Consider the following 16,358-nt stretch of genomic DNA (forward strand, 5'->3'; position numbering starts at 1 on the left):
TAAAAGCATTTGACTCCTGAAGCTAAAATGACTAGCCACCTAGCTATCTAACTATCTCACTAAAACACTCGATTTTGCCAACTGAAAAGCTAGTTAAATCGCTTTCCACTTCGTTACTTATGAATTTTCTTGCCCTCGTACGTTATCGATAGATATCGATATCTAGACTGGACATGGCATTTCGGGACTGCGGCGTTGATGCTAGGAAACCTTAGCGATTAACACAAATATCTCTCCAGCAAGTAAACTATGAAATTGTCTATTTCGATTTTTGCCTTCTGTATACTTTGGCCAGCTAGTTCGCTATTGTCATTTTATTGATTTATTTACTTTTTCTTGGTCTCGCAAATCATAACCAGCAGCATGACGAAGCCCAGCCAGTTTCGAGTCGTGGACGCCGCTCGCGCACTGTGTCAGCAGCAACCCCGCGTGCTGGTTGGATGACACTAGTTTGCGTTATAGGAAGTAGCGAACAGGCCGTAGCATTAGCTGAACGTTTGAGATTTCCGATTTTTCGAAGTCGGGATTAATACACTGGGTGGCATCCTGTTTTTGTTGTCTTCACTTTTGTACCGAAACTGGTCGTCGATGCAACTGTAATATCGCAATTTCGACTTTGCTGGTTTGGAGCTTGTTAACTGTTGGAGAGTCCAAACCTTCATTGTGCTTCCTGCAAATTATTTTCTGTAGATTGCTTATTTCGTTACTACTAGCTAACGTTCTTAGAAAGTTAGCATTAGCTAGCTAGACTTTGGCTAGCTGTACTGACATTGACGTGAGAAAAACATCCGCGGAATATCGCAAACTTCTCCTGAGAAAAGATTTCGTAACAGTTAGCTTGTTAGCTGACTAACAACGATTGAACTGACCACAGCAACCGGTACACATTAATGGGTGCTCACAGGAGTGAAGGGCGGAGAGACTGGCTACAGCAAGATGTTGCAGAACAGCAGGTCGCGATGGTGAGCGTTTTTGAACAATTAATTTGATATGCTACTTGTTATTTTACTTATGGAGACCCAGAATGCCTTGTGGAATCTCGCAGCTGTACAGCTAGATACGAAGGCACTGAAAACGTTCATATTGAATGTGATTACTTAGCTGATGATTTTATTCAGTCAAATTCAGTAGCTAACATTACCTAGCCATTTTAGTAATCTGTGTTGGCAGTGTGCTCTGAGTCACAGTGGTTTTCTGGCTTGGGTCGTTTTCTTAAAGTGGGACGGAAAAAAACCGCAAATTTAATTGAATGAAACCCCTTAGTATTGCACAAGAGTCAAAAATGGGTCACACTTTTGTAGTTGTTTCCAGCTAATGAGTCATTTAAATGTTGACTTCAACATACACTCGAACTTCCCGCATATCTTCCAGGAAATTAGAAATAACGTTACTATACCAATACATCTGCAGTTCAAAACTATGTACAGGCCCATAAACCCCCCGAACAACCACCGTGGCCCCAATACGTTTGGCTTTCAAAGCAGAATCCCTGTCATATGTCTTGATTGATCTCTGCTGCATTCAGTACAGCTGACCATCATATCCTTTTTGTAAACCAGACTGAAATGGGTATCTCAGACAATGCCCACAAATGGATATCATGATAACTTTCTCCATCAAAATTAAAACAGGATTTAGCCGTTTTATGGGCTTATGTCCCCCATTTTCTAGGACTGTACCCGACTCTGATGTTCCTTAGTCGAATAGGATTCGGCCATTCAATGATTCGAGTGTATTTCATAGACTTTCTGGTGATTAGAAAATGCATTGGCGTGGGTTCAGTGATGAATTGGATCACGTTAACAAGAACGTATTTTGAGCGTTTAAAATCAATAAATTCATCAAGACCTGCTGCTTTTGATGCGAAATGCTGGTAGATTTGACTTGCCGACACAGAATGCATTAGGCTTCCGTGCGAATTTGATTCATTAGGTGAGTTATTGGTCATAACTCAAGTCAAGATATTTCTATTAGTCATATGATTTTTTTTTAAATTGAACATTAATTCTGAAAAGCTTTGATATTATTATATGAATAGGGACAGCAGGGCAGTCAAGGGCAGTTTTCTCTCCAGCAATTTGGTCCTTTCTCAGCAAGAGGTCAATACAGCCATCTTTTTGGTCAGTCATCTATGTCAATGCAACTAATCAAGTGCAGACTATTACTGACTGCAGTGCTCCTACCACTGGTGAGGTCCTACATGATGATGAAATAGTTTGCAGCAGTGCAGGTTGTTTTCAGGAAATATCTCAGTTTCTTATTCAATTCCTATTTAGAATGCAGGTCATTTGTCCACTTAATGACGTGCAATGTTTTCACTCAAAAAGACATCGTTCTGCTGCTGTTTTTTTCTGACTCTGATTTTCCATATTGTTTATTTTAGATTACAATTGATGTTTTCTGTCTGTAATTGCCGGTCTATTGTTTTTTGTGCCCGTATGGATTTGTTGTAAACTGCACAAAATAAATGAACTCTCTCATCACGTTGCAGCCAGTCACTCAGACCTTTTTGTGTTTGACCTTCTGTCAATGTCATATTCCTTCCTCTCACCTGGTGTAGCCTATTGGGTCAAGTAATTTAAATAATTGAAATAATAAATAAATAAAAATGGTCACATGGTAACCGTGTTTTATTTTAGTACAGCAATTTGAGAATGCTCTATTTCTAACAATGTTCTGTTAAATTAAAGGCAAAATAGCATGCTGTGTCTTTCCTCGATTAAATGCACCAGCCTATCAATATTTTACTCATCGCCTGTTTGTTCCTAGCAGCTGGTTATTTTTTGAAACTTCTTGCATTTGTTACTGTTGCTACATTTGCACATGTTATTTCCGTTGTTTCCCGCTGCTGCGCATGAGATCTATTAATTCATTTGATAATTAATTTTGTTTAAACTCTTATGATTTCTTCTGCTTTTTTTTGTGATTTTCAGCAACTTTCCCGTGATTGCTCCGTGACTTCAACGAATATTTTCCCTAACAAACACTCAGCCTTACTCATGAATAGTAACTCCTTAAGGTCTACTCTCTGGACCTGCTTTAAATATCTAATGCTCATACACAGTGCATTTTTCCAAAGAATTTGTTTTACAATTCAAAAACAAGCAACAGAATCTTATTTTCTTTGTCTCGTTACTGTGAGATTATGTTACAAGTTTTTTTATGTTGGTATGACCGTATTAATTAGACTGTGATCTGTGTCATTTCAGAGTCCGTGGAATGTCATGATCAAACATCGGCAGGTTCATCGCAGGGGACGGCGCTCGCAGATGACCGTCAGGTAAAGCCAAAAGCCACGCGAATGTTTCTGATGAGAGTTCACCATTGTCACCAGACCTGTGCTTGAACAAAAAGTGTATTTGTCGTGAGTCAGACATTTAAGGATCTCCATTTTGTATAAATGTCACCTGTATGTTTTGTGGCTTTATATTTTGTCTGTACATTCCATGTAGGTCTAATTTATGAAAATTATGGGTGTTTGTCTGGAAAATCTTGATGTTGCAGTTGATAATATACAGCTAGCAGCTGAGTATGTTTGTGACACAAATTTGTGCACTGAAAGATTCTCTGTTTTATTGCATCTAGCTATACTGACCCTGTGCTGTCCATGGACCTTCTGAGAACTGTACTGCAGCCAAGCTTCAATGATGACATCCTTGCTGTCTTTAAGAAGTACATGAAAGTAAGCGCTCATAGCTGCATAGCTTTGACCACTGTCATAAGGACGTGAACCACTGCATACAAATTCATGCTTGAATTGTGCATGGTAATTGCATATATATGCTGTGTACACAAGGAGGATTCATACCAAAGTAAAGTAATGATTTAAATATGTTGTGTTTTTTGTGATAAAATATGTTGTGTTTTTCAGCCATCAGAACCATAGAAACTGAGTACTGTTTTTAAATCACTTGAAATGCTACATTAACCTGGATAAAATAACACTTTCTGCTTGCCACGGTTATGACGGTTAATGTGATTTTTACATGTTTTCTGAACAGTTTTTTGAGAAGGCTGCCAGCAACGTAAAGGAGAACGTCGGCGAGGACGTGCAGACGGAGCAGCTGATCAGAGAGGCCTGCAGAAACTGCTTGGAGCACGTGAGAGCCCTCCGCTTCCAGACATTCTCTGTTGTACTGGAGAAGACTTGGCATCCCACAGGACATTCATTATTTTTATTGTCTTGCTGCTTCTGCAGGCAAAGCAGCTCTTTCCTGATGCGGTTGCCAGATCTGGTCCGGAGCCCCCAGTCAAGGTGAGGTTTAGGTGACACGGCGAAGATCAATTTTTGCGTCACGCATTCTTTCCACCAGTCTTGACACCCCTGCTGTAAAGCATGTGCTTGATGTTGTCGCGGGGAAGGTGAGAGAAAGAGTTGGCTCGCCCCACTCTGGGTCGGGTCGTGTGGCTTTCCCCTCTAACGGCTCACTGCTCTTCTGTCCTTACAGCGCCCACGGCCCGTGGAGGACAGCTCAAGCCAGAGGGGCAGTCCCGTCCCGAAGAAGGTGAGACAGCCTGGCGCCTGGCCACTTTCTATTCTGAGACTGGCCACAGGAAGTGAAAGCTTGTCTTTAGAAGCATAATAATGTTTTTATTTTGTTTTTTTTCCCGTTTGGTGCAGCGGAAAGGTCGTCCCCCTGGGCCAGTCACTGTTTATGATCGTCCCATTTCCTACAGCACCCCGTAAGTATAAGCAAGTGTACACACACATACACACACACCAATCGCACATACACACACGCACCACGCACGTACGCTCGTTCGCACACACATGTATGCACGCATATCTGCATGCGCACACACACGTATGCATGCACGCATACACTCATGCATACACACACACACACACACACACACATGCACATGTACGTACATACGCACGCATACACACACACAAACATTTTCTACAGGTGAATATGTGCTGAGTCTTAATACCGTAACCAGTGTGACTGACCAGGCCAAGGGGTTTCTATGGCTGTATATTCATGTATGTATATATTAATCAATTTCATCACCATGAGACCTTCAGAGTTGTCGTTCATTTTTAGACATTTTTGTAAGTTTAGTCCGGATTGTGACCTGTTTGGTTCCTCTCTCTTTAAGAGCCAAGCCCAAGAACTCTGAGCCTGTGAAGCGCGAGGGACCCAAGGTGAGGGCAGATCAGACCTCGGTCAAGTGCGTGTTTGTTTTGGATTCAAATACTTTTCTGTGCTCTTTCGATCTTGCCTGGTGTAATTGACAATATGACCAGAAGGCGGGGTTTGCACTTTTTGAGAGTATTTCATTGGTCACAATACACCAGAAGAGATCAGTAAAGCGTAGCAAAGTATTTAAACCAAAACAAGTACGTATTTGACCCAGGTCTGGGGCAGATATTTTGATTCGTTCTGAGATTCTGTGAATGTGTAAACCACGCATGCATGCATCAGACTATGTTTGGCAAAGTGTTTGTAATTTCTCTCTGTAGACCTGCCTGAATTTTATATTATCTAATGTGACATAATCTGGTGTCCATTCTTCCATTTGTACCAAATGTTTGAATGCAATGTGTGCTTAATTTATATGCTTAATTAATGAGCAGTTTGATTTCTTACGCAGTGGGACCCTTCCAGGCTGAATGAAAAGAGCACATTCGTCCTCGGTTCAAGGGCAAACAAGTAAGCGGGAAGGGAGAGGCAGCAGCATGATAATGCATTGCACCGGGTTTGCAGCAGAGGCTGTGGAATCAGTTCCCAGGAGCATCGATTACACCATTAAGCGGGGTTATTTTTGTACAATTTTGGGGCATAATATATGCAAATTAAATATGCCTGTTTAATTTGCATACTCTAGGTAGAACGTTGCTCTTCATGCTGGCCAGAGATGTGGCTGATCTTTGCTAGCTAAACGTGTAAAGTTAAAAGGGGTAGCAGCTATGGCAGTTGGTGCAGTCTTCTCTTGTGAATGTCTGTTTGCCCTTTTCCCTAATGTCCCTGGTCCTCCCTCTCAAACTTCAAACTTCAGAGCTCTAGGGATGGGTGGCACCAGAGGGAGGATTTACATCAAACACGCTGACCTCTTCAAGGTGAAGTTGCTTTTCAGAATTTCCATGTCACGATGACAGGGAAGCGGGTTTGATTATGTATCATAACTGTGTAACGGGCATTCTGTATTGTCGTATCTGTGAACTCACTCACCGTACTGTTTCTTAAAAAAAAGACACAAAACTTTGGATGCCTGGGACTCTGTTATCTTCTATCGACTCAAACATTGTCCACAAATTGAGCTGACATTGCTGAAACACCCAGCAGATGTTGTGTGATTCTGTGCAAGCTTTGGATTTCGTCCAAATTCAGTAACAGTTCAGACCTATTATAGCAAGATTTTTACCCCTTGCCAAGAGGCCTGTTGTTTGAAAGAAAGGATGTGACAGAGGTAGAAATGTAGTTTACAGTTTGGATTGACAGAATTAAATACGATAATGCAGTTGCCTATGAATGGTCAAAGAAGTCCAGGTTACCATTTTATAACGAACAGTGGTCGGTATGAAACGCGAAGAAGCACAAAAAACAATTCTTGAATTTAATGCAATTCTGTCATATTTAATAATTGTGTGTGTGTGCGTGTGTGTGTTTCCAGTATGCTGCAGATGCACAGGACAAACACTGGCTGGCAGAAAGACAGCACATGAGGGCTACAGGAGGAAAGATGGTGAGATCCTTTGTCCCAGCCACATTTAATTTTCAGAAATGTTAGTATTTAAGAAGCTTGTGTGTGAAAGATGTACATGACAAATCTGTTACACTAATGTATGTCCAAATATTTTCTAGGCCTACCTTCTCATTGAAGAAGATGTACAGGATCTTGCTCAGAGTGACGATTACAGGTAATAATTCTTTTGAAATATTCTCAGGTGCAGTCAGAGTTTTGTAACTTTTCAAAAGTTTTTTTTCCCCTCACTCTACTAAATTCACGTAAGTAAATTCAAGTAAAGATCGTCCTGTGACACGCGCTGTCAATTTTGTTTTGATGAACGCGTCAGGGACTGCCCTGAACTGAAGCTGGATGAAATGAAGCCCTTCGCCGTCCCACTGTGGATGATCGAGAAGATGCAGAAAGCCATGGAGGCGCAGAGGTCGGAGAGGGAATAGGGGCGGGAGGAGCGAACAGGAGACTTTTTACGTCAGGACTTGGTTGGTCGCCACATCGAAAAGCTTGAAGTCGGAGCCTTCCCCACCACTGTCACTGCACACCACGAAACGGTCGTCCTGCAGGGAGCGCACCACGACGAAAACACGGTGCCATTTCACACAAAAACCTGTACCGTACAAAACAAAATGGCTGTCGTTTAAAAGATTTTAAAAGATTTAAAAAAAAAAAAAAAAAAAAAGATATATGTACACATTTATGTCTGTAATTGTTACACAGCTTGCATGTTTGGTCTGTTGTTGTATTTAGAAAAAAGAAAACCGATAAACTCAGACTTGTAAAACCCATCCGAACAGATGTATTTCAAGAAAAAAAATGGCAGCTCAGATACATTTAATTAAACCAGTGAATTGAGGAAATCATTGGTACTGCGGCGCTTGTGTTTAGGTTTATTGTAGCGATTAGATTGAGAGTTTTAAAAGTGGAGCAGTGTCAATTGCACCAGTTTTTTCAGATCCTCTGGATTCTATGAAAAAGCACAGTCCAATCAGGTTTTCTGTGGTGCACCTATTGTCATGCACTGAATATTTTATATCTGATTTTGTAACTTTGTCTTAGTTTTGTACCACTTTTTTTGCCCCCATCTCCAGTAGTAACAGACCTTGATGTGTTTTTAAAACAGTGCGTAGGGGTCTTTAGTTTAGGACTGATTTCTTTTCAACTTAATTGTTCGCAAATGTCCTCAATGGCCTTGAGTGTTCTTATGGACAATGAGCCCTGCATGCTTTAAATAAGGGATTTTTTATTTATTTCATTCTTACCATTTTATTGATTTGGAACGTAAAATCAAAGCAATTAAAATGGAACTGTATATGAAAATGGCATAATACTGTATTGGGGCAAGGATTTGAGCGACTGTTATGTGCCATGTAATATTTTAGTTATTTTTTGCATCTCTTGATTTGTATGCCATTTCTGTGTTAAAAAGCCATCTATTGTAGCTATGTGTCATTTTATTTTATTTTTAATAGTTAATTGGGGTATTACCAAGATCTGCATTCGGGAAAGTGTTATTTTGAAAGTAAACATTTTTGTTTGAGCTGAATTTTAAAGCAGGGGAATACCATGGCTCTAGCTTTGATAAGGCATGAACTAAGAGTGTGTATTAACAATTACTAACAGCAATATTAACTAAGTATTAAAGCTGTTTTCGTTTGTATGTCCATACTTCTGTAGATCTTTTGTACACAGCATATGCAACACATTTTTTTGTTCTGATCTGAAAGTTGCACACCAGAAGAGAAATGCAGAATGCTGAGGGTCGGGTTGACTCGTTTGATCTGTTAAAGGCAACAGCCAGGCGAACCGTGCCACAGTCCGTAGGGCAGCGGACTGTTCCTCCGTATGCAAGTCATGGCGTCGTCTCATCTGTGCTGTCTTCTCTCTGTTACACTCAATGCGAAATGATATGAAAGGAGTTCAGGCAGTCTGCTTTACTTTAAGCAAACATGAAAAGGAATGGTCCCAGGTACCCTGGGGACAAATGTGTGAAAATAAAATATCAGACGTTATATTTGTCGTATGGTAAACCTCCCTACAGTAGTGCTTGAGCAAAAGCAGCCGCTCAATACCAGGTAAGGGAACTGAAAGACCAATGGTGGATGAGGAAGGCTCTGGAGATCCAGCAGCTTGCAGACTCTGGGGACACCAGAGGTTTTGCGGTATATGGGCCCAGGTACCGCGGCTTAAACCCCCTTCGCGCCAAAGATGGGCTTACACTGCTCAAGGATGATGAGTCAATCAAAAACAATGGAAAGAGCAGTATGAGGATCTACTGAAAAGGGACACCACTGCTGAGATGGAGACTCTCGACCAACTCCCTCAGCAACCTATAATGGAGAACATGGGAGCACCACCCAGCCTGAGAGAGGTACAAGATACCATAAGGAAGATGAGGAATAACAAGGCCGCCGGACCTGATGGAATCCCAGCTGAGGTCCTGAAGGCAGGTGGGCCAGATCTCTTCAGCCACATCCATGCACTGCTCCTCAAAATATGGGACAAAGAGGTAATCCCTGCACAATTTAGGGATGCTCTAATTGTCTCCATTTTTAAAAAGGGAGACAAGGCAGACTGCGGGAATTACCATGGCATTTCCCTCCTGTCCACCACTGGGAAAACTCTAGCTCGGCTTCTAGCCAACAGACTCCTTCCCCTATCAGATAAAACTCTTCCTGAATCACAGAGTGGATTTCGCCCAAACGGGCACCATGGACATTATTTGCACTGTTCGCCAACTCCAAAAAAAATGCCGGGAACAAAACCAACCACTATATACGGCCTTTATTGACCTCACCAAAGCCTTTGACTCTATGTACCGTCAGGCCCTCTGGCTGATTCTGGCAAAAATTGGCTGCCCCAACAAGTTCATCCGAATACTGAGACTGCTGCATGACAACATGTCAGCTACAGTACTCAGCGGCAATGGAGATGAAACGGAACCCTTCAGGGTAGACACCGGGGTCAAGCAGGGCTGCGTCATTGCTTCTACCCTGTTCTCTGTATTCATCACTGCCATCCTCCACCTCACAGATGAGAATCTGCCTCAGAGTGTATTACATACAGAACAGACGGACAACTTCTTAATATCAACAGATTCAGGGCAAAAAGTAAAACCACCACCACATTCATCATAGAGCTGCAGTACGCCGATGACAATGCCCTCGTGGCCCTTTCAGAGGAGGACCTACAGTGCATTCTGGATGCTTTCGCTAAAGCATACAAGCAACTTGGTCTGGCCCTTAACATAAAAAAGACTCAGATCCTCTATCAGCCACCACCCGGGAAAAATACTCCTGCTCTGCCCCCAACTATATCCGTTGACAACACCAGACTTGAAAATGTGGATCACTTTCTATATCTCGGCAGCCTTCTATCCTCCAAAGCTGATATTGACAAGGAAATCCACCACTGCCTCAGCTGTGCCAGTGGAGCCTTCTCAAGACTGAGAAAAAGGGTCTTTGAAAACCGCGACCAGACCAGGCCAGGACTAAAATCCTGGTCTACAAATCGGTAGTGCTGCCCACCCTAATGTATGGGTCAGAAACCTGGACCACTTACAGCAGGCACCTGAAGGCACTAGAGGCACATCAGCAGAGGTGCCTCAGAAAAATCCTTAAGATCAGCTGGGAGGACAGACGCACCAACACCAGCATCCTGGAGGAGGCCAACATCCCCACCATCACTGCCACCATCGCCCAACACCAGCTCAGATGGACTGGCCAATGGACAGGACGACGTGTCCCAGGAGGTCAGAAGAAAAGGTACAGGGATAACATCAAAGCAAACATCAAATAGTGCCACATAGACCTTAACACCTGGGAGGACACAGCAACCAACAGGGAGAACTGGAGAAATATAGTCTGTAAAGGAGCTGCACTCTATGACAGCGACCTCCGCTGTACTGTACAGGACAAGCGCAGACTCAGAAAGGAGAGAGCTTCCACCAAAAAGGCCCCAACTACACGCACAACTACTACCACTCACCCCTGCCCACACTGCACCAAAATATGTGGTTCCAGGATCGGCCTCTTCGCCCACCTGAAGACCCACAAGGACCCTGAAGGAGGACAGTCATACTCGACCCCGAGTGATCACCGATGATGATGGAGTGCTTGAGTATCAGCAGTAAGCACATTCATTACTACTATATAGTCTGCCGTATCACTCCTTTGTACACATCCATCTTTTTCATTCTCTCTGAATATTGCTCCTGTGAGTTCTAACACCTCATGGTAACAAATATATTACCAGAGCTATATTTGTAGGCTTTTGTTTACAGTGCATCATTGCTGAGGGAACAATTTTTTTCTATAATAACTACTGGAAGTGTAAATTTTCTTAAAGGTATTATCTATTTTCACAAAGAGTTTGGTTTAATCCATTTTTACAAACAGCTTCACTAGCAAACCTTTTTTTGTGTCCCACCTCACAGATTTTTTACCTTGAAAACATTGTAAAATATTTTCAAGATAAAAAATCGTTCGTAGTCTGGCCTTGATTTTTATCAGTTTATATATGTATTAAAATATATATATATATATTTGAAACCTCTCGTAATCATTTTCAATATCGCAATGTCGAATATGGGAGTTTTTCATGGCATACATAGTTATTTCTGACATAATGTAACTTAAATGTTGGGATTGCAATTGTGGAAGAAAACCCATCATACACAGGGGTTCGGGGTCCCTATAACGCAGTGTGGAGAACCACTATGTGAATGTGCAGTTCTTGAAATAACAGCATAACACCGTTCGTCCAAATTGTGTTTAAATAATTATTTGAGGAAAAGGCAACTTTTTAAACCCAGTGTAACCGCAGATCTGGGACTATGGGACTGATAGACTGATGTATATAATGTTTTTTTCCACGGTAGCCAAAAAAAAGTATTCCAAATTGCGACAAGACTCGACGTTTGCAGGCTTTGTCGGAAAGTTATTTGGTTGGAACGAGGAATAAACTCAAGTTCGCTGTACCGGAAGATAGGGTTTCAACAACTTTATTCGAATTTCTTTCCAACGTCACTTCGGTTCAATGTGGCCCCTAGTTCAGTCAGATTCCAGTGCTTAACGTACTCTTTATTAGCCTGATAATAATAAATCTGGACCCAGGCAAACTCTTTATCTGTAGCAAGACAACCTGATCGAACCAGATGTCACTCCAGAACTCTACGTATCACTTCCTATTCTCTCCTGTCCAATCAAATTAAAGTTCGCCTCGAAGTGCATCATTACAGAAGGTTGTTTACTCGTTACTTTGATTTTAAATAGCTGATTCTGATTGGTCAATTTTGAGACTTGGGCGGTGAAACCGTTTTAAGGGAAAAGTTTAAACAGAGGGGCGGGATAAAAATCGAAATTGAATAGCGCATTATAGCAAGCATAGCACAACGCTTTAGAGGAAGACGGGACAAAGTGACAGAGCACATCTGGTGATCGATAACTGTACTCGGTATACGGTAAGTTGTGTTTTCAGAAATAATTGGTATTATCAGGTTAGGAACGTTAGGTAGCCAAATAGAATGTAGTCTATTACGGTACGCGTGGTAAGCTGTTTTGCTATCTACATACGTCAACGTTAGTTAGCTACTTCAGCTAAGGATATTTTGACTCAGCGAAAAAGCTTAACGTTTGGCTGAATTACTAATTTTGAGTTTGTCATACGCTGGATCTTCTTCTCTTGTTACATTAATAACTAATTTAATCTATGTGACGGTGCGATTCAAATGTTTTGTGGTTAGCTAGCTAGCTAGTTTATCACACCTAGGCTAGCTATAACAAACCAGGTAACGTTAACTACGTTTCATTTAGCTGGTGCTGTCGAAGTTCATGAAAGTCTTTAAACTAGCTAGCTAGCTAGCTGCTTATATGGCTATACTGTGAATGCCACAATGAATAACTGCAATGGCTAACTAACTTGGCGATCTCCCATTTTGGCCTAGCTATCCGTCGATGTCTAATGTTAGAATACCGTGCGGTATTGGCAAGCCGCATGGCTCGACGTGGCTTTAGATATACGTTTGTAGCTAACAATACATTTTAACCCGCAAACTACAGACTAGTTGGCAACTGGCTAATTGGTCATCAAGATTGTGCAGGCGTCAGTATTGCGATAATAACGGTAGCTAGCATTGGCTAGTTTACAAGCTAAGCGGTAAGTCGGGTGGATAGTATGCGGTTTTGCTTGAGGGTAGCTAGATTAGTTAGCTTGCCAGTTATTGCTCTTTACTAACATTTGCTTTTTTAACCAACAGTGGCATTCCTAGATCTATCCGGTTATATCGTTTGGAATAAGTTGGAATAATGGCCTCTCAGAATATGGATCCTGCTGCAGCCACTTCTACTGCAGCGCTGAAAGGTAGCGAAACTGGGGGAAGCGCAGCCCGAGGATCAGTCTCTAAGAGGTGAGTTGGATGTGTCAGTGTTTGTATTATCGACTGTGGTGACTAAACATGTTAAATTTGGGGGTTTCTCCAGCTGACTAACGTCTACCAACCTGTCTGTTAGCTATATTTAGTAACGTTAGTGCTACAGACTTAAAAATGTAATTAATGGCTTGTGACTGCTAACGATGGCTTGCAAGCTAAGCTGACAGGCTAGCTAGCTAACCTGGGGAGCGAGCGTTACTTGCAACGATTAACTGTAATACCGTGGGTAACGTTTGCCAAAGTTGAAGGAATTGGCCTTTGATTATGTTTAATAAGCGGGTTTGCTGCTCTCACTTTTTGGTTGTTTTTTGAGAGCTTGCAACAGCTATCCTTTTTAGCTATACACTAACAGTGTAACGTTATTGCACACATTTTGAGCTCAGAATTTAGTGGCTATCGGTTAACTCACAATCAAAATGGCTGCTAGTTGCTAGGCTGGAAGTGATCCAACAGCTAAAGCTATATCAACTGCTTTGATAATTAAAAGGTATTCTCCCCCAAACGCTAATGAATTATGCCTGGACAATTAGTTTTAAAAGCTGTAAAGGTCAGTAATTTAGCATTACGTTCAAGAAGGGGTTTTGAGTCTTTCGTATTTCTGTGAGGAACACTAATTGATTGTATTAGTCTTTTTTTTTTTTTTTTTTAAGGTTCTGTAATGAGAGAATTAATCCTTATTGAATAAGTAATGTTTAACCTACAGTGATGGGGACGTAAATCTACATTTTTTAGTTTTCCGCAACTGAATTAAAACCGTGGCCCGGTTGTCCTTTGCTTTTGAAAAAATTGTATGCTTTAGTAACTTTGTACTTCTTCCACAGGCTACAACAGGAATTGATGACCCTAATGGTAATTTTTAAAATATGGTTTGCTTTTCATATTATGATTTATAAAAATAAAAAAATTATTTAAAAAAATGTGTATATATATATATATATATATATATATATATATATATATATATATATATATATTTCCTGTAACATTTCGAATAACCGATTTCTATACAGATGTCTGGAGACAAGGGAATTTCAGCTTTTCCAGAATCTGATAACCTTTTCAAGTGGATTGGGACTATAGATGGCGCACAGGGAACGGTAAGATTCCTGTAAGCAACTGGATAACCTGGCTTGGTGGTCTTTAAAGATTTTTAGATGTTCAAGTGAGGCACAATGAGCATACAGCGTCAACCAAATGGTAATTTAAGCCGTGTCATGACTGCATGGCCCTTCCCCTTGAAATGAAACGTCCTGCCTGTTGTGTAAACCACTTGTTGGAAGCAGCTGTTCCTGGGGGGTTGTTGAGCAGAGCAAGGATGGCTCTGTTTGACAGCTGTCGGTCATAAATAACGTGGTGTGTGCTTACTGCCATTGTGGCTGGGATTTGTGTCACTTTAATTTGAACAGCTTTGTTATTTTTTTAAAGTTGAAAAGAAGATAATGTTTCAGAGTAGCAGCCTGTTGTACAATGTCAAACTGTTGTCACAGAGCCAGAGTGTCTTGAGCCACCACTGGCAGCATGTGGTGTGCTCAGTGCATATTTCCGAATATATAATTGCATATTTAGACACCCCACTCAGTGTTTTAATTTCTGTCAGTATTGCTGCAGTATGGTTGACCACAAGACTGACCCCTCCTTTGATGCTTTGAAGTCCCAAATTGACAGTTTCAGTGAGAGAAATGGTTTGTTTCAAGCCATTGAAACAAAGTTTCATCACTGATCCAAGGAGGATAAAATTTAATTTTTAGTACATTGTGTCCCTGTAGGTTTATGAAGGTTTGAGGTACAAGCTCTCCTTGGAATTCCCCAGTGGCTATCCCTACAAAGCACCCAGGGTAAAGTTCATCACCCCCTGCTACCACCCCAACGTTGATGAGCATGGCTTCATTTGCCTGGACATCCTGAAAGAGAAGTGGTCAGCCCTGTATGATGTGCGTTCAATACTGCTGTCCATCCAGAGTTTGCTCGGAGGTAAGGAGGATGAACATGCAGGGGTGTTTTGGCCGTAGCTGTCAGTTTGAGTACGAGGCATTTTATGAAGAACCTTCATTCAATATTAGAAGTTGAACCATTCATATTTGTATTTATAACATAACATAAGGACAAGAACAGGCCATTCAGCCAAACAATGCGTGCCATTTTCCTGACTAAATTAGTGCTCTGATTACCTACAGACTAGATAGTATCTAATACCATATCGAGGCTAGTCTTGAAAATACTGAGTTTCTGCCTGTGCTGTGTGACCTGGCAGGCTATTCTTCATCGACTACTCTGCATGGAAAAAAGTCTTCCTAATGTCTGTACGGAATTTACCTTTTGCTAATTTCCTTTTGTGTCCCCTCGCTCTACTAACAGAACTCAACCTGAGGAATCTCTTGTAGTTCAATTTATTGATTCCCTTTATGAATTTAAAAGCCTCAATCAAATCATTTTTCTCCAGAACCCAACAACGACAGCCCAATGAATGCTGGCGCTGCTGTGCTTTGGGATGACCAGGAGGGTGAGTCCTGTGCCTGACTGTGTCGTCAGCCCACTTGACTTATGGGAAATGTTGTTCTGATGTTGATTCTATGCACTATGGAGTTCCGTCTGGTCTCTCCAGCACACTTCAGCTGCTGTTTTGTGCCCCTATTGTAAGCTGCAGTGTAGTGGTCAAAAATGGAGAGGGAGGAGAGCTGACTCCCAGGTTGTGTACACACTTGAGTTTGACATGTACAGCACCAGACCCGCTGCTCTTTGAGAGCAGCATTATCTGTATTTCCTCTGGCGTCAGCTGGAAAGTAGCAGGAACAGCTCTGTGGAATCTGTTGTATTATTTTCCACACAAGTTGTTGGGTGTAAAAAAAAAAAACAAAAAAAAAAACAGTGGCATACACTTTGCCTAAAATGAGTCTCTTTCCGTTTTCAGCCTACAAAGCCCGTTTGCACGCAACCTACAAGAACTGACGAGTGAGACCTCTGCCTCTCCTTCCGTTTTATTTTTGTGTGTCTCTCTCTTCCCTTTCTGATGGCGTACAATTATGTAAATCTTTCATTGTTTCTGTGTATGTACAGTTGTTTATTTTGTATTAAACGTGATAATAAAGACATTTCTGGTAAAATATATTTTGTTCCCTGAATGGATTTAAAACTGGATTTGGGTGCCTTTTAATCCTGACCCCCCCCCCCCCATACATCAGCTGTTTACATTTGGCGAGTGAAGCCATGTTCATATAAGCCAGGGGTAGCCCACCATGTTCCT

The 16,358-nt window shown here is 41.5% G+C and overlaps 2 protein-coding genes across 3 annotated transcripts; both read left to right on the forward strand.

Annotated features, from left to right (window-relative positions):
* The first annotated feature begins 404 nt into the window (after positions 1-404).
* LOC135237386 (deoxynucleotidyltransferase terminal-interacting protein 1) lies at positions 405-8,353 on the forward strand. Its single transcript, XM_064304509.1, has 13 exons — positions 405-962; positions 3,210-3,280; positions 3,586-3,682; positions 4,002-4,100; positions 4,199-4,255; positions 4,449-4,505; positions 4,622-4,683; positions 5,104-5,149; positions 5,599-5,657; positions 6,004-6,064; positions 6,619-6,690; positions 6,810-6,865; positions 7,022-8,353. Exons 1-13 carry the CDS (start codon positions 891-893, stop codon positions 7,128-7,130), a joined length of 918 nt encoding a protein of 305 aa, XP_064160579.1. The 5' UTR covers positions 405-890; the 3' UTR covers positions 7,131-8,353.
* A 3,635-nt stretch (positions 8,354-11,988) lies between these two features.
* Positions 11,989-16,220, forward strand: ube2c (ubiquitin-conjugating enzyme E2C). Of its 2 annotated transcripts, none has more exons than XM_064304512.1 (7): positions 11,989-12,148; positions 12,944-13,093; positions 13,939-13,966; positions 14,128-14,214; positions 14,884-15,088; positions 15,558-15,617; positions 16,026-16,220. In XM_064304512.1, exons 2-7 carry the CDS (start codon positions 12,993-12,995, stop codon positions 16,061-16,063), a joined length of 519 nt encoding a protein of 172 aa, XP_064160582.1. In that variant the 5' UTR covers positions 11,989-12,148; positions 12,944-12,992; the 3' UTR covers positions 16,064-16,220. The 2 variants fall into 2 exon arrangements, with proteins under 2 accessions (XP_064160582.1, XP_064160583.1); XM_064304513.1 differs by lacking the exon at positions 11,989-12,148 and adding an exon at positions 12,705-12,843.
* The last annotated feature ends 138 nt before the right edge of the window (positions 16,221-16,358 follow it).

Source organism: Anguilla rostrata, chromosome 13 (assembly GCF_018555375.3).
Source record: "Anguilla rostrata isolate EN2019 chromosome 13, ASM1855537v3, whole genome shotgun sequence".
Classification (NCBI taxonomy): domain Eukaryota; kingdom Metazoa; phylum Chordata; class Actinopteri; order Anguilliformes; family Anguillidae; genus Anguilla; species Anguilla rostrata.